This window comes from Mercurialis annua, linkage group LG7 (genome assembly GCF_937616625.2).
Source record: "Mercurialis annua linkage group LG7, ddMerAnnu1.2, whole genome shotgun sequence".
NCBI lineage: Eukaryota > Viridiplantae > Streptophyta > Magnoliopsida > Malpighiales > Euphorbiaceae > Mercurialis > Mercurialis annua.
In genome coordinates this window covers 46,503,472-46,527,327 of record NC_065576.1, presented here as the reverse complement: position 1 = coordinate 46,527,327, position 23,856 = coordinate 46,503,472, and the positions used below count along the sequence as shown (strand labels likewise).

Sequence of the window (23,856 nt, the reverse complement as noted above, 5' to 3'; positions counted from 1 at the left end):
GATCGAGTCTCATTTTAGGATCTTGATCTCAAATTCGGTAGAATAATTGAGACTCAAACTCGACTTGATAATCGGTAATAAGTATTCAATAAGGCCCGTAAACTTATCAAACTGAATATTTTTATGCTCAAACTCAACTAGCTTGAGCTTCAGCTCGACTCGATATTAATCGAGTCAATTATGAGTAGCTCGCGAACTGGCTCAACTCGGTTACACCCTAATATTAACCCACCTTCTCAGGAATTTGAGCAGGAGAGTAACTTCAATATAAGAAATAAAAGGTGCTTCAACATTTTCTTTCTTTTCAATTCAAGAATGACAAATAAAATTCATACATGTCTGTCCTGCCTAATAACTATTATACATTTCTGCTCAATACCTTTCTAATGAAGTTCAACACGATCAAATTTCCTCTAGCTTCTGTAAACTTAATTATGCTGTCAAATTCAAGAACTGATGTGCTTTATATAATGCACTAAAATCTTCTAGCTACAAACTCTTCCAGCATATATGATCATAACACTCAACTGCACTTCGAACTCTTGTACAACAAATATAAGATTATGAACTATTCCCATTTCTTCCACTTTGATTTTCATGGTAATTTTGTATAATAAATGTGCGACCATCTACGGTAGCAATAAATTCTTCCTGGTATGAACTTCAATATTTTATACCCCCTCGAGGGGTTTCAGTTTCTCACAAAAGTGTGCAAAACCTTCAAGATCAAACCAGTCATCTTTCATCTGCATTTTAGACAAAAAAAAGCACTCAATTCTTGAATATTCAATCCGGGATTTACTAAAAAAACCAAGCTTCATTAAGCAAACATGATGGAAACAGCAGTAGCGTACAAAATAAGGGTAATCCTTCATGCTAAAGTTCGGAGGAGCTTCGTTCACAAACAAATTTATGAAGTAAAGAACATAGTTACCACAGTCGACACTGTTTCTCTGTTGCGGCACCTGAAATGATATAATAGAAAGACATACATAAGCAAACACCCAAGGACTTGTATCTAGAAATTATCCGAGTGTTGTGTTGTAGTCACCTTGGGCACCAACAACGGAATCTTTGAAATTGCCTTCTTACTTTCAGGCCTACCCTCAGATCTGAAAATATCCAATACAAACCTGGCGAAGAAAAATGCTTTAAATTCTCAATTTAACACTTATATTTAAACTAAACAGCGAATTGGACAAAAGTTTAGTACATACCTCCTTATTGCTGGTTCAAGCCTCCTTGGCCCTGCCTTTTGAAGCGAGTCCAGTAACAGCATACAAGGAGTTTCGTTCACCGAATCTAAACTCTCACCAAAGTTGCATAAGATCAAGAGGTTCCAATGGCTCCTAATGATGAGAAACATATCAAACATTAAAGTCTAATGTCATTACCAGATAAACAATCAACCTATAAGCTTAGGCTCTTTTTCTTTTTTCCGGGCTCCTGCAAAATTTCGAGCTTGCAATCTTACAGCTCTGTACACAACTCCAATATCACTGAGCCAAAGCTCATTGGTTTCATTTTATCGTCTTTGACATGTCTCACAGCTAAGTAGTACATATGCTTTATTCAATCAGTGTTTTCTGTTTAGGAAACGTGTTGGAAACTTGGCATTACGGGCACAAATCTTCATATTTAACATAGAAAATCTTAAAATAACACTTATTCTCTGTGTCCGTGCTACATAGCTCACAAGTGAATGCTTAACAAGTGTAAAGCATGGATAATTTGTGCTAATGTACTTAACCAATCATAGATATTAGGATTCAAACTCCGGACTTTTGATAGGTACCATGTCAAAGGATATAACAACCTGAAAAGCTTAAACTGTTTAGAGAGACGGAGATCTCATTGACATGAATTTTTCTAATAACTCTTGACGGCAACAAACTAAAGATGTCAAGTGGCCAAGAAAACTGCAAACAGGAAAATATATACCAGTAAACAATGGGAACAATAACATATTTCTTTGAAAAAATGTGCTTATCCCTGATCCAAGTGAGCACATTTTCATTTGACGATGCAGTCATGTAGTAATAAAACCATATGCATTCAAAGTATGTGAAGATCGTCCTCTTTTCTTCCGGGAAGTTGCTCCACAAATATCTGCACATTCCAAAGAGATAATCTGGAAACATCATAAACAAAAGTAAAAGACTAGCCAGTCTCGTAACTGAAGATACCGACTTACTTAAAGTGGAAGTCAAATACTGTAGAGTTCAGCTTTCCCTTCGCTTTATCCGGTTGTTTAACAATCCTCTTTCTTCGACTACGCTGTTTGGAAGGCTGAACTACACTGTCCCCTGAAAGAGCACAGCACAACAGTGTATATATATAAATGCTAAGTAGCATGACTTCATTCAATCAACATTTCCCATTATGAAAACATCTCGAAAAATTTCGGACACAAAACATCAATCTTTACACAGAAAACCTTAAATTAACACCATTTCGCCGTGTCCATATCCATGCTAGACAGGTTAAATGCAATACCAATTGTGGCCTACAATTTATAAATTATAATAGTCATATAAAGCTTCCATCTTTTTAGACAGCAAAACCTTGTTCTTGAAACAAAAGAAAGCAATAAAACAAAACAAGACTGTAAACTGTAATATATAGCCATTAAAAGAAGGCAGAGTCTTTAAGGTTTAGAATTATCAAAAAACAACACCTCAAGACTATAAAACTCAGCAATAGTGGAAGATCCATGAATTTTTTTCTAAGATGGGTAAACTTGTACAGAAAGTTTACAACATCAATAAAATTGACAAAATGTAAATTTTAAGTTGGGTAATGCTATAATTTTTAATATTATTTCAAAATTTAAAATAACAAGCTCTAAAATGGGTAAAAAGAATAGCAGAAATTGTAAAGAATTGGGTCACCTGAAGAACAGTCGAGATCTATGATGATATTATCATCATGGACAACTTTTCTTTTTCTCATTTTGATTGATACTAGGACATGAAAAAGTACTTAGTTTTTTTTTGTTTAGTTTTGTAATGGTGGTGTGGTGTTGTGATTTTGTTTGAACTAGAAGCTTACCTAATCAGACTGGTTCTGTTCGATAATTCAAACTTCTTCTTTAATTTTTTGTGTCTGGTTAATGATTCAGACTGTCTGTTCCAAAAAAGTGTACGATTTTCATCAAGTTCAAAGCAAAAGAAGCAACCGAATTAATTGAGAGTTTCTACTTTTAGAAATTGAATAATTTATGTAAATTTTTTAAGCACTCGTGATTTGATTAGTTTTGTCAACTATGTATAGCTTTGAGGGATAAGTCTAAAAATAATTTTTTCGGTTTATAATCTTTATCGCATTTAATTTTATATAAAAATATAAAACAATTAATATATTTTAATTTATACATTAAAATTTATTTATATTTATAATTATTATTTTTATTTATTTATTATATTCTTTCCATAAGTTAATGAGAGAAACATAAAAAAATAACAATTAATGCCTTTTTAATATTATAAAGTGATAAATATTATGGACCAATAATTTTTTTTAAATATAACAAATATTATGAACCGAGGGAGTAATTATATAACAGAACGGTTGTACCGGAAATCAAGTTCAAATTACTTAATTTTCTTAAGTCCATTTAGATGGATGACACATAAGTAAAATGATAAAAAAATTATTATATTAGATATCATTTTACTTATATGTCATCTATTTAAGTAAACTTAAAAAAAATGGAGAAAATTTTGAACTTGAGGAGATCCATTTTTAATTGTGCCATGTCATTTGTGCAATAAATTAATGAGTCGTTAGTCAAATATTTAATGATAAAAAATAAAAAATAATTAAAGTTTTTTTATCGCAAATACTCATTAGCTTGTTATAAAAATGACATGACACAACCGTTATATGAAACTCTTCTTAAAATATCATATGTTTGATCCATCAATTTGTAATGGCTGATTTAACAACTCCTGCTTAATTCATTAGTAATTTTACTCAAAACAAATATCATATATTTGAAAAATAATTATAAGATTACTCATCTTTTATAAATAATTACTACTCATATTTTTTTTATTTTTAAATTATCTTTTTAATTTTAAAAATACCATTTTCGGTATTTTTTTTATTTTTTGCTGATGTTTTGGGGTGTATTTATAGTATTTTAAATAAGTTTTATTTTTCAAAAAAAGGAATAAAAAACAGTGTTAAATTATCAATAGAAAACAATGCCAGATGAAATAAAGTTAAAATAAGAGGACTAAATTGCAAACACATATCATCTGTTGGGGAAGTTTTTTAAAATTTTGAAAAGTATCACCCACTATTTTCAAATTTCCTCTCTTAAAATCAAAAATCCCCAAAAACTCGCTGTGTCAACTCACACACACAGTAATTATTAACTCAGTCAATGGCCAACGCGCCACCGCAACCTCCATCGGAGCCGATAACAATGGACGGCTCATCAATAGACGTCGCACTGTCATCATCGTCCCATTTAACTCACGAAGAACTCGTGACTCGCCGATCCCGCAGACTGAAGCAACTCAGTAAGATTTACAGAACTCACTACTGGGCATTAATGGAGGAGCTTAGAACTAAGTATAAGGAGTATTATTGGAAGTATGGTAAAAGCCCTTTCAAAGAGAATAATAATAATAATAAAAATAATGGTTTTGGGGATTTGAATAATGGGAAATTAGGGTTTGATGATCAATTAGGGATTAGGAAATGCGAGGTTAATGGGTGTGAAGAGACACCAATGGCATTGACGAAATTTTGTTATTCTCATATTCTTCTTGATTCTGAACAAAAATTGTATAAAGGCTGCACTTTCGTCGCTAAAAGGTTGTTATTTTAATCTTTAATATTTTATTTATGTTTTTTTTAATCAGTCGAGTTTGTATTGTGTTGTTCTATAAAGTTCTTGGTTGCTAGGAGGTAGTATGGACACGGAAAACAGGACACTTGGATACGGACATGGAGAGACGACCTTATTTTAAGGTTTCTTGTGTTAAAATTGAAGTTTCATGTCCATAACACCAAGTGTCCGACATGTTTCCAAAACAGAAAACATTGATTGAGTGAAGTAGTTATGATGATATGGGGAGACATGTTTCTATACATTTTCCCTATTTGGAACTTTAAGATCCACAATGCAGAAGCCTATATGTAATTGAGAATTTATTACTACCTTTTTTTAATACTGAGGCTTCAAGTGTGGAACTTTCTGGCATTCCTTAAATTAATTGTGTAGAATTTGATTTTTCTATCAATTTGGAATGATGTTTTTGTCCGTAATCTGATTTTGTTTCGATTGTGGATGATCGACTGTTGCTGAATAATTGATGTTTTAACATCTTTCTACATGAACTCGATTGTACATTGTAACATGCAGCTTATTCTTGTGTCTCTATTGATTGCTGATAAAAAAAGTTTGGTAACTTAAATAACACATTTCATAAGTCAAAGAATGTTATCAGTGTCACACATCATTCTTGTAGTTTAAGTGGAAGTAGCTTTTGTATTTCAGTGTACAGGGAAGGCGTGTCCTCTGTGGGAAGATAGTGTTGAGCTCAATTGTCCCTGCTCTCTGTCCGCCTCATTTTCAAAAGGCTGAAACGTATATGGCACAAGCTCTGAGAAAAGCAGGGCTGAATGTCTCTTCACCGAGTGTGGTTGCTCCGAAGCTACATGTGATTGTCAGAGAATTTGTGCACCAAATCCAGACCAAAAGGAGAGCTGCGCGAAAAGAAAATATTGCTAAAGTTCAGATGAATGGGGATATAGCTTTATAAGGTTCTCGACTGCTGTTTATACTCTTGATAAGCATGCGTGGTTTCTGCTGGTGGTGAATCTAGTGAATCCTGATGGGAAGATGTTTGAAAGTTAGAGCTATGCCTTGGAATGGCAACATCTTGTGCGTGCTTAAGGTACTCAATTTATAAGGCATCTTCTATACTCTTTTATGAGTTATTTGCTATGAACTGAATGCATTCCTAATTAATTTCCTTTAAACTTGCATGTTAGTTCATTAAAATAAGAACAATGATTTGTTCATCCCATGTCCTATAATTTGCTGGCCCTTGAGGCTTAATAATAAGGTGACACAGAATGGCTTTTTGCTTGTTGGTCTGGTTTTTAGAGTTAATTCACTTTGTTTCGGGTTTTTCCCTTGCAAATGTTGGTATGATGATCTAAACTTGACAATTCTACGCCACATTTCCTGAATATAAACCAAGAAATGAAGTTCAAACAAATTGGTCTGTTACTTCACCTTTTACAAGGAGCATAGAGAAAATTTGTAGACATATACATGTACATGTAGCTTATAGATGAAGTCCAGCTCAGCCTAAATCACGGTGCAACGGTGAAGTATGGGTACGAATTAGCAATTGAATGACTTGATATATGGTGCTTGTCATGTGTCATTGATATATTTTTTTAGTTCATATGAGAGTACTTCCTAGTTTACTGATACAATCATTGCCTAATATGCATAATGGAGTGTATTGACTTCGTCATAAGGATTGCAAATATTCTGCAAATAAGCTCATGTCTATTCATTTATAACTAGTAACCCAAGGGCTTGCATGATCTGATTTCTATGATTTTGAAAATGTTTTTTTCTATTCAAGATTGAACGGTTATCAAAATTACAAAGTAGTTATTGATTAATTATAGAAAAGTAACTTGAATTTCAATGCTGCATCATATTAGTTGTTCGACGTGTATGCAACGAAGGAAAGTGTTTTCTATGTGGTTAGAAATTTTATTTTTGGTTTTGGTTTTCAGGATTGAGATGTACATAATACAGACATGTCAATGATAGATTCTGGACTATGCATCAAAAACGGAGGAATTAACTTCTTGTGGTCTGAATCAAAAAAGAGGAAAAAAATAAAAGAAATTGAAGAAAATAGGTCTTATTTATTAATGCTATTGTTAATAAAGTGGGAGAGCGATGAGTTGATTTGGCTGATGTTTGAAGAAGCTTTGCTAGAGAGGTAGCAACTCTAATTTGATACTTACATATCTGGCTTATGATATATCATAGGCCATGTTTGGTTCATGGAATAGGCCCGGAATAGAATAGCTATTCCGTATTGCATATTTATTCCCCACTTTGGTTCATGGAATAGTAACTCCATGAAATTGCTATTCCATGATTTTGTGGAATAACTACTCCTCTCAAAAAGTAAAGAAATAGATATTCCATTCCTCATGGAATAGCTATTTTATTCCATGCTATTCCATTTTATGAACCAAACATGGCCATATATGTATCTACAAGAATGTTATGCTGCAAATTTTTGAACTCTAAATTTATAATAGAACTCGTTGTGATATATCTCCTCTGCTCTGTGCAATTGTGTAAGTTTGGTACTTCCCTTATGAGTGTGTCGGTAAGGAGTGTGCAAAAACCGAACGAATCGAACTGAACCAACAAATTTGGTTTGGTTGGATATTATAAAAAAAAATTAATGTTTGTTGTCGGTCGGTTTTGGACATTAAAAAATACAGTTCAGTTTTAATGTAAACCGAACCAAAATAACTGAAAAACTGACCGAGCTGACCGGTTCGGTTTGAAAAATTTACACTTCCGAATCTAAAAAAATCCTATTTAGTGTAGAATTCGAAACTAGAGCTTCATACTGTAGGTTAAAGGTTTGGCTCCCTCACCAAGGAAAGAGAGCTTTTGAGGAAAATGATCATAACTTATGTAGTGTGCAATAAGTGTAGGATGTGAATAAGAGGACGGTGCTGATGTTGAATGCTTGCATTTGAAGCCTTTTATTAAATGGAGCAACCAACTCTTTTAACACACCCTTTAAGTTGGAAATTACTAGCTAGGGAAAATAAGATTCATAATTTATGAATCAGTTGGAGTCATGGGGTGTAAATGAGTTGAGCTGAGTCGAGTCCGAATTATGCCAACTTTGAGCTCTAGCTCGAATGTGTGATACAAATTTGAACTCGAAAATGAATGAACTTAAATTTTTAAGTTTGAGCTCGTATGACATCTAAACTACTTGAGTTCAACAGAGAACAAGAATAACTATTAAAACATTATCATATTTGAAGCATTTAATTTTTTTACGGTCTAATTACTTAAAAATACTCCACCTTGAACTTTTTTTGTTTATACACCGACTTAGGAAAAATTTCAATTGTACCCTATTTTGGGTTTTTCGTTTTCATCTCTACCTCCGAAGTACTAAATTGATCTTTTTTCATCTGAAAAAAGATTAAATTGGTCCTTCATTTTTAGCATATATTCTAATTAGATGTTAATATTATTAATTATACAAAAACACCTTCTTCCTTAATAATACTTATTTAAATTATATTGATTATCAATAATTTTTTTAAATCTAAAACCGCAAAAAAAATAAAGTTTGCGTAAAATAAAATATTTTAATTTTTTTTCGATTTTCTTCACGGAAAAGTATGAACTCCTTCTCCTTCTATGAAAGAGGAAGAGCAGTAGGAGCATGAGGACCGAAAAAAATTAGTGACGGGTTGTAATCGGAGTAGGAGTATGATGCTATGTCGGAATTTTTTTTTTTTTTAAAATAATTCTTTAATAAAATTTGTAAGAACAATTAAGTAGGATTTATTTGAATATTTCTAAAGATGGACTTTTTTGTATTGTTCCAAATAAAAAAAAGATATGGTATAACCCTTTTATTTAGTTGTTATTAATATTTTTATCCTTAAAGTATTTAAATTATCAATTGTTAGTTGGGGTAGAGGTGAAAACGAAAAACCCAAAATAGGTAATTTTTTCTATGTCGGGGGCATAAACGAAAAAAAAGTTTAAGATTGGGTGTTTTTAAGTAATTAGGCCTTTTTTCACTATAAAATATGAAATTCAACCCATTATTATGATACACATAAATTTAAGTGGTAATTTCCTGAAATACATGTTTTGATAACTTATTTACACCTTTACCTGCCAAGTTTTGATTTTTCTTTTTTATCTTTTTTTATTTACGAAAAATACCTTTTTGTTTTTTTAATTTTAAAAATATCTTTTTTTTGGTTTCCAATTTCGGTTTTCGGTTTTTCGGTTCGGTCGACCGAACCGACCGACAGTTTTTTTATATAGTGTAAGATTAGTGTATATATAGTGCATATATAGTGTTAATTTTTATTTTTTATAGATTTTTTTCTGGAATTTTTTTTTTTTTTTTTATAGTGTAATAGTAGTGTATATATAGTGTTTTTATGGTGTTTATATAGTGTAAGATTAGTGTATAAATAGTGTATAAATAGTGTATATATAGTGTATAAGTAGTGTATATATAGTGTATAAGTAGTGTATATATAATGTATAAGTAGTGTATTTATGGCATTTTGTAGTGTTTTTTGTGGTTTACACCATGAAACACTGCAAATACACCATAAACACTGCAAATACACCATAAATATTGTAAATGCACCATAAATATACTAAATACGGCAGAAATACACTATAAATACACCAAAAATACACTAAAACGTAAATATATTGTAAAGTTACTACAAATGCACCATAAATCAATTTTTTCTTTACAAAATCAGTAGCAATAAATAAATCTATGAATAAGAGAAGACAAAATAAATAATTATATGAATAATAGAACAATTTTATAAACAAAAAATTATAGATCTACAATAATTTATTTACAAAAAATTCAAATCATTACAAAAAACTAAAAAAAATACACAAATATAAAAACGAGTCGAGAAATCCATTGCACGAACGGAAGAGACGAACGGACTAGCGCGAATGGAAAATACGAACAAATAAACGGTCGGAAACGACGAGAAATCCATCGGAAATAGACGAACGGAAGCGCGACCGGAAAGATGAACAGAAAAGACAAACGGAAAAATAATCGGAGGAGATAAACTGAAAATCAAATGAAAAAGAAGAAAAGAAGAGAGAGAACAGAGAAGAGGAAAAGATAAGAGGGTAAGAGGAAAAGATGGGTAACGTAGGATAAAAGGAAAAGATGGGTTAAAATGTTGTAAATACTTTATCCAAAACATATATTTGGAAAATAATCTCTAAATTTAAAGGTATAAAACACCAATAAGGTAAAAAGGTAAATTATTATTTTTATTTGGATAAGAGATTCGTGTAGGTTTGCGAGTCTCGTGAGCTTCTGTAATTAATATTTGAGCCCGATTCAAATTTTTCGAGCAAATCTCAAATAACTCACAAATAGACCAACTCTTTCACAACCCTCGGGCCCTCTAGTCACCATCTAGTGTGGCTAAATGTTGAGGTTGCCAATGCAATTTATATGCAGATAGAAATTGGTAGTAGGTATATCATAATTAGCATTGAAAATATGTGGTTGAACCTAACTTTATGGCACTAATAACTATAATCAGCATCGACCACTAGCTCTCCTACAATCCTAGCTATTACTATCTCTTAGAACAATGGATCTAATTTGAACCACAGTTTATAAAATTGTGCAACATAACGAGTGTTCATATTTTTCAACTCATAAAAATTGTCCTAATATCCCCATGACATTAACATTTACTCTAATATAAATTTGTCAAACTAGAGTTTTCAATGAATACCTAATATGAGCTGTGTTACGAAATTGTCTTTAGCTTAAGACATGGAATAAGAAATGGGGGATGAAATAGAAACCCCATCAAAGAGCAATTTTAGGTAAGGTTGTTCATATATGGGTTATGTGGGTATGAACTTTGGACGAGATAGTATTTTTGGTGCAATATTGACAATCTAAAAGTTTTTTTTCGAATATTAGCTGACTAAAAAATGAGCTCTCAAAAATTTATAAACCACATAAACCAAATTTATACAGCCGCTAATTCTAGGTTTCCATTCTTATGTATAATTCTGCATGTTGTAGTTGTTCTCTAGTTGAGAAAATATTAGCCGAAATTGAATTAACTGAATTAATTAATCTAGTTCAGTAAATTTGGTTAAGGATTTCGGTTAATTTGATATTTTGGTCGGTTTGATTTGGTTTATGAACCTTTTTAGTTCATTTTCGTTTTAAATCAAGAAAGTGAAGCAATTCACGGTTAAGAGTTTTTAAAATTTGGTTAATCGAATTAATAAATTGTTTTTTTTTATAATTACTCTTTGTATTTATATCAATTAACCAAATTAATCGACTAAATCGATCAGTTCGGTTTTTGTATTTTAAAATTTTAATAATTCGGTTAGTTTAGTTCATTTGATCGGTTCGGCTAAAGAGGCAATATAATTCGGTTAATTCGATTTGATGCCGACAAGATGTTCACCCCCAACTAGCTAGTTTGATGCATTAATCACATGAAAGAAGTTGTAAACTAACATCACTACCAAAAGTCATAGAACTTCTGTATGAAAAGTTAGTAACTCAACTACTTCTACTACATAAATGATGCTCCCTCTTCTTCTTGCTGATAATAAATGTGTCATTGATAGTCATTTAATTAAGGAAAAATAATTTATCTATTCATATTTATGATCAAATTGAGAAAAATATTCTTAAAAAAATAGCTTTGGTATTATGGTACATCAATTTTCTAAAGGCTTAATCACTCAAAACCCTCTCACTTTTAACTCTTTTTGCAAATATATCCTGACGTATGAATTTCTTCAATTTTACCTTAATTTGCCCTTTTATGTTTCAATTGTACCCCAAAGCATTAAATAGACTTCTTTTTAGTTATAAAATGGTTTAAAATATTTTTTTATTTTTTATATTATTAATAATATTAAAGTCTAATTGAAATATAGACTAAAAAATGAAGGATTACTTTAAATTTTTTTCAAGTGAAAAGAGGTCAATTTAATGCTTTAGGGTACAGTTGAAACATAAAAATACAAATTAGGATAACTCTGAAGAAATTACTACGTCGGGATATATTTGTAAAAAGGGTTAAATGTGAGGGAGTTTTAAGTGATTAGACCTTTTGTAAATTATGATCATTTATATTCAAGTAATAAGTAAAAAAAATAAAGAAATTGATTGATAAAAATAATATATTTTTTAGTTTGATAATTTATTTTTATGATACTGTAAATTAGTCCATAACTGAAAAAAATCAACAATTTTTAAGAAATTATCTATTTAATTTTTTAAAAGTTGTATATTACTATTATAATAGTTATGTTATAATAAAAAGATTCATAATTGTCAGACTTGCAAAATTGACTGACCGAACTGTTAAAAATATTTTTAAAAATATTTATATCAATTTAGTCATGGTTATAAATGTACAAATGAGATAATTACTTTCAATCCCTGTAACTTGACATATTATACTAGTTAGACCTTGATATTTAAAAAATTACAATGAAATATCTATTTGTTTTGAGATATTATACTAAAATATCATTCCGTTAAATTTTCGATAGTCAGTCGTTAATTAAGAAAAATAACATACTGCATACTCCATTTGGTTTGACATATTATACTAATCGATCATTTTATTTTGGCATTTTACACATTATACCACTATATATGTATTCTTCAGTAATAAAAAAAATATATGTATTCTCCAAATCTGATAAGATAATAATATATACATAAAATAGAAAAATAACTTTTTTTTCTCAATTATTATGTTTTAATTAAAACTAGTATGTCATCTTATAATTTATTTTTAATATAAAATAAATATAATTAGTAATACTACGTACTACATTTATAAATTTTAATAAAAATAGATGAATTGGCAAAACATAATAATATAATTTTATCGTTATTGCGTATTTATTGTCTTAATGTACTAGTATATTTTATTGTGTGTCATAATGAGTTTATCATTTTCTGGAGTGCTTCTTATGAGTTTAGGAATTTAGGTTAAAAATGTGATTTTGTTTTTATTTCTTTTATTAGTTACTTTAAATCACTTTTATGATATTATGAAGTTAAGCTATTGTTGAAAATTTGTTTTCACTGATATACATTTCTTTTGACATGATACATACAATATTGTTATATCGAATCAAAAAGTGATGATCTATTTAGTTGTTTTTGTTTGCTTTGTGCTTTTGTATAAAAAAAAAGTATATGTAATTTTGATGTCAATAACAATTAGAGTAGGCTATCTTTGACAAAAAAAAATGAACAAAGGGTCAACGCACCCCTTAAATTTGTGTCACGGGATCATCTAATCCAATTTATATTTTTTTGAGCAACTAACCCCAAAACTCTTCATTTTCGGGTCAAGTAACCCATAATTATATTTTTAAAACGCGTAAAATACAAATCGGAGGTGAGAGATGCAAAAAAATAATTAAATACTTCCCTAATTGTTGCGAAATAATTATCCTAAATTTGTTTTTTAAAATAAAAATATAAATTATTGGATTATTTGACCCAAAAATAAAGAATTTTGGGGTTAGTTGCTCAAAAAAGTATAAATTGGGCTAGATGACCCCGTGTCACAAGTTCAGGGGGCTGCGTTGACCCTTTGTTCAAAAAAAACTGTAATTTTGATATATTTTTTATTAAAAAAAAATAAAAAATTGTTTCATATCTCCTTATTTGTATTATAATTTTCAATTTATCTTTTTAATAAAATATTAAAATATACATATATCATTAATGTAATTAATGTACTTATTACATTTACTATTTATATTATAGTAAAACTAAAGAGTAAATTACGCTAAGGTCTCTGAGGTATACTATAATTAACAGTTTGGTACCTCTTGTTTCAAAAATCTATTTAATGGTTCCTCAGTTTTAATTCTGTTAACTATTAGGTCCCTCCGTTAATTTCGACACTTATTTTCAAACGATTTAATATTCCACCTTTAATTTTATGAACAATTTGGTCCCTCACTTTTAATTTTATTAAACGATTTGGTCCCTCACTTTTAAACAATTTAGTCCCCGAGTTTTAATCTGTTAAATGATTTGGTCCCTCAAATTAATAGAAGGATCTCTCAGTTAACGGAATTAAAACTGAGGGACCATTAAGTAGACTTTTGAAACAAGGGGTACCAAATTATTAATTATGATATACTTCAGGGACCTTTAAGTAATTTGCTCAAAACTAAATTATATTATGACATATTAGTTATAATTAATGAATATAAATAAATGAGAAAAGAAGATAATAATTATTTAGATCAAATGATCAGAAAAGCCAAACCTTTCATGAAAATTTCACAATAGTCTAAATTTTTTCAATTTCATCAAATTTCTCCTGAAACGCATGATTTCGTTTCAATTGCGCCTACATGGCGCTGATGTGACATGTCACACATCAGCGCCACATAAGAAAAATTGTGTAGTTAGATAAAATTGAAACAAAATCATGCGTTTCAGGACAAATTGGATAAAATAACAAGGTTTGGACGTTTGTGAAACTTTTATAAAATTTGACCTTTTTTAGTCATTTGGCTAATTATTTATGTTTTTCAATCATATAAATATAAAGAATTAAAAATGTTAAATTAATATTTAGATGTTGATGAAATGTGATGTATGCAAAATAAAATGATCAATTAGTATAGTATACAATATTATTTTGAGTTAATTCTAATAAATTACTAAACGTTTGCGAGTTTTGTCAATTTTAACCAAACCTTTCAAAATCAGCTAGTTTAACCCATTTTGGGATATTCGAAATCTTTTCTAGCCATTCATAAATAAAATTAAAAAAATTGTCATTCATGAATGGGTTAAACACTTAAACTAACAACAGAAAACTCACACAACTTACAAAGTTACTTGTATTTTCATCGCTCCCCATCCTATGTAAAAGAAATAGAAAACTTTAATTGAAAGAATTTTCAAATAAAAGTCTTGACAAATAATATAACTCGACGAATTCATCAACTACTAAAGTTATCAAAGAACATCAACGGCGAAAGCACTCTACTGGGCCGACACTGGCACTAACAAATGGTTTTGAATGATATGGGATATTTGAAAACTCTTATAGAAATCAATTAAAATCGGCTAATTTTGCCTATTCACGAATGATAAATATTTTGGTTTTCTTCATGAATAGCTAGAAAATGTTTCAAATATCTCAAAATGGGCTAAACTAGCCGATTTTAAAAGATTTGGTTATAACTGACAAAACCCGCAAATGTTTGATATTTCACTGATATTAATCCTATTATTTTTCGTAATTAATGGGTGATCAATCGAAAATTTAATGTATGGTATCACAAAACTGAAAAACTCTTTAATATAATTTTTAAATTGGAAGTTTAATTAATACTCCGAATTAAACTTCGAATTTACACTGGCACTAACAAATGGAGTATAATAAGTCAAACTTCAATAGATCGAATATACATTCATTTTGCTTTTAATTAACATCAACTTCTACCTACATCTAGTGGCTTCCCCTCCCCACTCATTAAACCTTCCTCTACGTATACAAAGCTTTCACCACAAGTGCTCAATATCCATAAGGCCAACTACCAAAAAGGGTTATTCATAAAATTTTATAAGTCCAATTTTTTTAATTTTATCCAATTTGTACTGAAACATATATTTTGTTTCAATTTTGTCCAATTACACAATTTTACTCATGTGACATACCACATCAGCGCCATGTAAGCGTCACATGAGCAAAATTACATAATTGAACAAAATTGAAACAAAATCATGCGTTTTAGGACAAATTAGATAAAATTGGTTTGGATTTTTATAAAACTTTTATAAACGGTGTGTCCTTTTTTGACGATTTGGCCTATCCATAATCATTAATACCCACACACATATATATAAAACTTATAACTAACCATATAATGTATGTCACCTATTATATATACGTAGCTTGTTCAACTCAAACCCTAAAACGAAAAAAAACATCGCGATATATATAATAATGAAACCCCCTCATCTTCTCGAAAATCTAAAGGTCAGTATCAAAGATGCTTGTCTAGTTTTTCCGCCTCAAAATGTGAAGAAAAAATCGATGTTTTTATCGAACATCGACCAAGTGCTCAACTTCCACGTCCAAACACTTCACTTTTTCGCGTCCCATAAAGATTATCCCCCTCGTGTTGTACCCGAGATACTCAAATGTGCTATCGAGAAATTGCTATTATTTCCTTATGACTTCTTGGCCGGAAGACTGAAGACGAACCATCTAACTGGTCGTTTAGAGTTGTACTGTAACGGCGCCGGAGCTGGTTTTGTGGTGGCTTCTAGTGAATGTACACTGGAAGAGATTGGAGACTTGGTTTATCCTAATCCTGCATTTGAGCAGCTAGTTGCCAAGAGTTTGGATATCCTTGACAAGGATGATCAACCCCTATGCATTATTCAGGTAATTATTTTTTGTTGAAACTAACTATAGTTTGCGAAATATATACATCAAATTTGGGTAATTGATTTTTATGGTATTCAAATTAAGCTTAATGTCTTAAAAAAACCCGACATTTCATTCTCTTTTCAATCCTACCCCGACGTTGAAAATTTGTCAATTTATCCCATTTCGCATTTTTTAATCTCAATTGTACCATAAAGCATAAAATTGACCTTTATTTACTTGTCAAAAGTTCAAAAGAATTCTTCAAAAATGGTCAATTTAATATAAAAAGTTAATCTAATGCAAAAAGGATCAATTTAGAGAATTTTTGCCAAATAAAAAAAGGTCAATTTTATGTTTTAAGGTACAATTGAAATGAAAAAATACAAAATAGGGTAAAATCGACTGATTTGCAACACTAGGGTAGAATTGAAAAAAGAATGAAAAGTCAGAGATTTTTTTAAAACATTAAGCCTTTAAATTATTACTGTATGTTATTTTGGTGATCAAATTTTAATTCATTTCATTTTAATTATTACACTCTAATTTCATTTCAACATCAGATATCCGGACAAAAAATACATACATGGCAATATGTTTTACTTATTTTTGCTTGAAATTTATCATATATACATTAGTATTCCGGTTGAATGAGATTATGCATACCTCATAAATTTTCATATAAAAGTAAGCAAATATTAATTGTTATGCATGCATTTTTCACCGGAAAATCTCATGTTAAAAGTGAATTTCTAAAAATTAATAACTAAAATAAAACAATAGAGTTTCATCATTAAATTGAATTAATGACAGTTTAGGTATCTTGAGAATCAATTATTTTTGAATTAAGTAGCAATTTATCCCTTCAACTTGTAAGTAATGGACAATTAACACATAAATTAACTTTATTGGCAAATCAATACACGAACTTGGTGATTATGGGCAATTAGCCCATTTTGGCAAATTAACTTATAAGTTTATGAGGCAAATTGCCAGTTTAAGATACAATTAACTTACAAATTAAAGGGGCCAATTGCCAAAATGGGGCAAATTGCCCATAATCACCAAGTTCGTGTACTGATTTACCCACCAAGTTAATTTATGTGTTAATTGCATATTGCTTACAAGTTTAGGGGGCATATTGTCACTTAAGTCAATTATCTTTTAAATTCTTCTGAAATGGATACAAAATTTTATTTAATTTTTGTATGATTACTAAAAATTGAGAGATAGCCACGTATTTCCATTTATTAAAATGGGTGTTACGTAAATCAAAACTTTTATGAGAGATTGCAACGTACATGTTCTCCATTTATTTGCTATGGCCATGCACACGTGGTAACCTCGCATTGGAGTACCGCTTTGTTTTTAACAGAAATTAATTTCGTGATCATAAAAAAATGAGCAAACTACTATGAAATCCCCCACATTTGATATAATTCACACTTTAATCCTTCTTATTTAAAAACTAAACTATGTGACTCTTCATTTTGACTTCGTTAACATTTTATTCCCTCCATCCATTTTTAGTGTTAGTCAGCAAAGTCAAAGGATTTGTAGGTAAATTAATTATCAAATCTGAAGGACGAAATCGTTGACAAAAATAAAAGTGAGGGGTGAAATCGTTGACAAAAAGAAATGTGGGGGACCATATAGTTTTGTTGACTTCGTTGACTAACATCCAAAATGGACAGAAGGACTAAATCGTTGACAAAAATAAAAGTGAGGGCCTATATAGTTCAATTTTCAAACAAGAGGGACTAAATTGTGAATTATGTCAAATATGAGGGGTGTTATAGTAATTTGCTCTAAAAAAATTAAAGGGTTAATTCCCTAAAAAATCACGAACTTTACACGAAATTTTATTTTAATCACGATCTTTAAAAATTGCCATACAAAACTATGACATTTTTTTAAGAAAATCTATCATTTTAGTATATTTTTTTTAACTAAATTCATTAAACTATTAATCAAAAATCTAAATTATAAATCGACATCAAATATTATTATCTTTCGGTTAGAGTATGTAGAATCAGTGATTTTTCGTCAGAAAAAATACAACGGATTTTAATTTTATGATAGATTTGAAATAAAATGAAAAGTATAGTCTTTAAATGCCAACTTTTAAAAGTTGTGATTAAAATGAAAACTCTGTGTAAAGGTCGTGATTTTTTATGGAAATAACCCAAAATTAAATTAAAGTATAATCAACCTCATGACTTAAATACCTAATTTAACTTGCTATTTAAACCTTTATAATTTAAATTAAAAAATAAATTTATTATTAGGTCCTTAAACTATACATTTTTATCAATTAATTTTTTTTTTATTTTTTGGTCCCTAAACTTATAAAAAAAGTATTAAGTCCTTTTTTAAGAATGTGCCATTGACGCTCCAAAAATAGCAAACACTTGTTAAAAATATGCTAAATAACTAATGGAATTTCTAATAATGATCTATCAAATGACGCGAAGACACGTATTTTCTGAGTTTATGGACTAAAAAAGACAGTTTAATTTAGAAAACATTTAATCAAAAGATATAATCCCTCCGTCCCATTGTGTTCGTCCTATTTCTATTTTTATACATATTAAAAAAAATTGATACATTTTTTTTATACCCTTCATCATATTTTTTTGGTTATTGAGTTATGATTTACTCTCTCCGTCTCATAACGATAGAAAAGTAGTGGTTTTACGAGAATTAAAAAATCATTAATTATGGTTGATATATTCAAGTATTTCTATAATGCCTTTTAATTTTTTTTAAGAGTGAAGTATTATGATGTTATTGCATTTAATACTGATGCAATAAAATTATGAAGGTAGTTTAATAATTTTATTCTAAATTATTAATAAATATGGTTATATTTATGGAAACAAAAAAATGCCTATTTTTTCTATTTTTATGAGACGGAGAGAGTGCATTTATATATTGGAAAAAAATAAATGTACTCCATGTAGTGAAAATAGCATTAAATATCATGAAAGATCATTTTTATGTAATAAAATAGTATAAATTTTTATATTGAAAATATGGAGTAGTCAAACACACTTGTCCATTATACACATTAATCAATAAACTCTGTCCAAATATTAAAAGAGGATGGTATGTGTATATATTCAAAGAAAAAATATTCCACGCAATTATTACAGCATGTCATTTGTTCAATAAAATCAATGTTGCATTAATCATATGGAAAAATTAATAGTAAAAAATTAAGTGATAGTTAAAAATTTTCTATTGTAAATACTCATGAACTTGTTGTAAATATGACATTACACAATCAATACTTAAAATGAACACTCTTAATCAAATTGTAACAATCGTTTTGGAACATGAAAAAATAGAAAATAGGACAAATAAAATGGGACGGAGGGATTATAATTTAAAATTTTAATACCGACTAGTTCCCTGGTTCCTGAACTCGGTCTATAGAAAATTTAATATTATTAATAAGATTTTTTATAATTTTTAGTCATCTACTAAATTTTTTGTCCCTATAAAAGTTGAATCAATATGCTTAAATTAAGGTTTAATCCCCAAAAAAACCTCCACCTTTTAACCCCTTTTTCAGTTGCATGCCGACGCTGTAATTTTGTCCAATTTATCCAAATTCGCACCTTTGAACTCCAATTCCACCTTAAAAACTATTTGATCCCTTTTCACTAAACAAAATACCAATTTCGTCCTTCATTTATTATTTATTTTCTAAAAAGCATTTAATGTTATAAAATAAATAAAAAAAAGTCTTTTTCCCCACAAATTCAAAATTAATAATACAATTTTATTTAATTTTCATTTAAATATATAAAATCAAATTAAATTTCACCGCCACACGCTTTCGACATCGGCACCTTTTTTTCCGACTCCAACATATATTCAAAACAATTAATATATTCAAATTTTTAATTAATATAAATTATTTAGTAAAATATATGTAATTAATTTAAAAATAAAATCGACAACCCGTTCGTCTTTCTCGTGACGAACCCGTTCGGCACGAGGAAGTCGAACCAGATCTTGTTCGTTTTTCTCGTGACGAACTCGTCTTCAGGTTCATCACGAGGAAGATAAACAAATTTTTTAAAACGAAATTTTATTTTAAAAGATAAATTTTATTACAAAAAAATTATTTAAAATTAATAAAATTAATTAAACTTTTGCGTATATTAATTCATTAATAAGAAAATATTAATTATTTTGAATATACATCGAAGTCAAAAAAAGGCAGTAAGGTCGAAGAAGTGTGGCGGTAAATAAAAATTTATTATTAATTTTTTTATTTATGGAGAAGAGGGTTTTTCATTTTTTTTTATAATATTAAGTTCTTTTTAAAAATTACAATAAAAGTAAAGGATCAAATTGATATTTTCCAAGTGAAAAAGGATCAATTTAGTTGTGTAGAGTGAAATTGGAAAATAAAGGTGCGAATTTTGGTGAATTGGACAAAATTGTAACGTCAGGGTGCAACTGAAAAAAGGTTAAAAGATCGAGAATTTTTTAGTGATTAAATCTTAATTTAAATTGTTTGTCTAATTTAATAGTTCAATACATTAGTTTTTTCAACAAAGATTTATTTTGCTCTCTTAATTTGGCGTAAAATATTAATTGAGGATAAACTTATAGTTTTTAACAAAAACACTCACAAGTTACTTAATTTAACTCATTTTACCCTTTTGCTGAGGTGGCAAAAAATGAATGGAGGAATTGGAATCGAGTCAACAATAAATTTTTAGTACATTTGCAGATAAAGGTTGAATGAGCCATAACGCCTATTTTCAAAGTGTTATTATTCAAAATTGAGCTTATTTGACCATTTGTTTCAAATTGAAAGGTCAAAATAAATCTATGTTGAAAGTTTTTTCCTTCTAATGTGTTGAAAATTGACTAATTAGATAATTAATAGTTATATGTGCGATGAAATCTGTCCATCTACATCCCATGATTTTATCATAATTCCATCTTATGTAAAATTGAAAATCTGAAATCACAAATTGAATTTTGTATATTGTTTCAGTATTAAAATAAATTATAATATCACAATCCAACATTAAAAAATTGCCTATTATAATTATCAAACTATGTATGAATAAATGATGGATATATATAGGTAACATCATTTAAATGTGGAGGGTTCGCTATGGGAGTATCAAACAACCATGCTACATTTGATGGAATAAGCTTCAAAATCTTCTTAGAAAACTTAGCGGCTATGGCTGCCGACAAGCCTTTAGCGGTCAATCCATGTAACGACCGCCAGCTCCTGGCGGCTCGGTCACCTCCACGGGTTACTTTTCCCCATCCAGAGCTTCTCAAGCTCAACCCTACCCTAGGTCAAGAATCAAGTGCTCCAGTACTCTTTGATGTCAGCAAAGAAGCCCTCGACTTCGAGTTTTTTCGGCTAACCTCCAAGGACGTTACTAGTCTCAAAGAGAGAGCCAAGACCAATGCCGGTGCTAGGGTTTCCGGATTTAATGCGGTAACGGCTCATGTTTGGAGGTGCAAGGCCTTATCGTATGACGATGATCAAAATCTCGAAAGGGTATCAACACTTCTTTACGCGGTGAATATTAGGTCAAGATTGATTCCTCCGTTACCAGATTCATATACCGGAAACGCGGTGTTGACCGCTTATGCAAGTGCTAAGTGTAGAGAGTTCGAAGAAGCGCCACTTTCGAGATTGGTGGAGATGGTTTCTGAAGGTGCGAATAGAATGAATGACGAGTATGCAAAATCCGTGATCGATTGGGGTGAGATAAACAAAGGATTTCCAAATGGGGAGTTTTTAGTATCGTCGTGGTGGAAATTAGGGTTTGAGGAAGTGGAGTATCCATGGGGTTGCCCTAAGTATAGTTGTCCTTTGGTGTATCATAGAAAGGACATCATCTTATTTTTTCCAGATACAATTGACAAAAATGGTGTCAATGTTTTAGTTGCCTTGCCTACTAAGCAAATGAACAAGTTTCAAACACTCTTCCGCAAGTTTTTATCAGCTTGAAATATCTCAATTTTTCTTGCATCTGCACATATAATAAGTGACACTATAAATATGTATATGCTTATACATTTGTATTAATTATTGTGATAATGTGACAATAAAGAAAGGTTCGAGGTTGGTCAATTTGGAGAGAATTTTATTTATATATTATGTCAATGTAATAAATATTTATTGACTTACATATATTGTGTATCTTATTTATGAATATTATCTGAAACTTTTCGATCAATATAAAGATATGTATAAACTTATACACCAATGTATGTTTTCCCTCACATTTGCTCTTGCAAAATTAAGTTGATCATATGCAAACATTAACTAGCTAAGATTGCTCGAGATTGTCTCAAATAAAACAATTTGTTTGCTCATGATCGTCCAATTTTCAACCAATATTACATAATTGATAAAAGTTTAATGAGTAAATTAAACATAAATTAATGTCTAATTTGATACAAAATGAACTATATATACATTTTGATAGAGAACTTAGCATTTATGACATAATAATTTTTAGCTTACTTAACTACATTTATGGCTCACTTACCACATAATAACTTATGTTTGTATTGTTAAAGAACCCATACAATAGTAAATTACTCCCTCTATCTCATTTTAATTGTCATTTTTTATATATATATTTTGATGTCGCAAAAAAAAATGTCATTTTTATGTTATTAACATTTTATTTTATTTTAATATTAATTTGTGTAATATATAAATATTTAATGAGTCAAATTAATGATACATTTCTCTATATCATATAAGAATGAGGGGTGTAAACGGAAATATATCTATAATATATAATGTATTTTTATAATATGTGTGAAAATAGATCATCAAAAAAAATATGTGTGAAAATAAAAAGTGATAATAAATGGGAGAAAATGAGTATGTATTAAATTGGATTTATATTTCTTTTATGTAAAATTGAGTATCCAATAAAAATTTAATGTGCAAAATTATACTTTAACTATTACTAATTTTAAATTCATGTATTCTTTGAATTTCCCATGTGATATTTTAATCCGACATAATATTCTTAATTATTCTTTTATCTTTATTCACTTGAATTATATTATAACTTTTATTCATTTGTACTACACTAAGGAAAATTAGAACAAATTCTTGAATTTGACAACTCCATTATCTACCCATTTTCATCATGCATTTAAAGATCAATTTACATAAACGTAACTAACTAAAATTAAAGATATGGATTTATATTGGAGTTTTATATTGTTTTTAGGTACACTAGTTTTATGTATCCACATTTTTTTAATCAAAATGGCAAATATATATTTAAAAATAATTTATAATTTATCTGATCCGTTAATTTTATAATTTACAATAAATATATTCAACTCTTATTTTAATTTTATTTTAGAACATAGTTCTTATTAAAACACACATTACCTTTTTAAATTAAAATAAAAGGTCAAAAAGTCATTCATAAAATCAAACCAAATCATGAAATATTAAGATAATTAAAATAGATTTAAAATGAGAATTGGATATATTTATCACAATTATAAAGTTGACAAATCATATTATCTATTTGTATTTAAAGATATATCTGTTATTTTGATCATAGATATTGATACATAAAATATTTTTGTACTTTTTTG

The 23,856-nt window shown here is 29.2% G+C and overlaps 3 protein-coding genes across 4 annotated transcripts; 2 read left to right on the top strand and 1 right to left on the bottom strand.

The window, feature by feature from the left end:
- Positions 1-282: 282 nt before the first annotated feature.
- Positions 283-3,226, bottom strand: LOC126655861 (uncharacterized). 2 transcript variants are annotated; one of them, XM_050350202.1, is made up of 8 exons: positions 3,052-3,226; positions 2,892-2,963; positions 2,195-2,306; positions 1,942-2,109; positions 1,218-1,349; positions 1,052-1,133; positions 855-965; positions 283-746 (listed from the first exon to the last, which is right to left on the bottom strand). In XM_050350202.1, the coding sequence occupies exons 2-8, from the start codon at positions 2,950-2,952 to the stop codon at positions 672-674; spliced, it is 741 nt and encodes a 246-aa protein (XP_050206159.1). In that variant the 5' UTR covers positions 2,953-2,963; positions 3,052-3,226; the 3' UTR covers positions 283-671. The 2 variants fall into 2 exon arrangements, with proteins under 2 accessions (XP_050206159.1, XP_050206158.1); XM_050350201.2 differs by having other exon boundaries at positions 2,892-3,225.
- Positions 3,227-4,279: 1,053 nt separating this feature from the next.
- LOC126655862 (uncharacterized) lies at positions 4,280-7,328 on the top strand. The gene is made up of 3 exons (XM_050350203.2): positions 4,280-4,827; positions 5,513-5,912; positions 6,775-7,328. Exons 1-2 carry the CDS (start codon positions 4,391-4,393, stop codon positions 5,775-5,777), a joined length of 702 nt encoding a protein of 233 aa, XP_050206160.1. The 5' UTR covers positions 4,280-4,390; the 3' UTR covers positions 5,778-5,912; positions 6,775-7,328.
- Positions 7,329-15,693: 8,365 nt separating this feature from the next.
- On the top strand, positions 15,694-22,436 carry LOC126655858 (acyltransferase GLAUCE). Its single transcript, XM_050350196.2, has 2 exons — positions 15,694-16,248; positions 21,344-22,436. The coding sequence occupies exons 1-2, from the start codon at positions 15,805-15,807 to the stop codon at positions 22,229-22,231; spliced, it is 1,332 nt and encodes a 443-aa protein (XP_050206153.1). The 5' UTR covers positions 15,694-15,804; the 3' UTR covers positions 22,232-22,436.
- Positions 22,437-23,856: the final 1,420 nt, after the last annotated feature.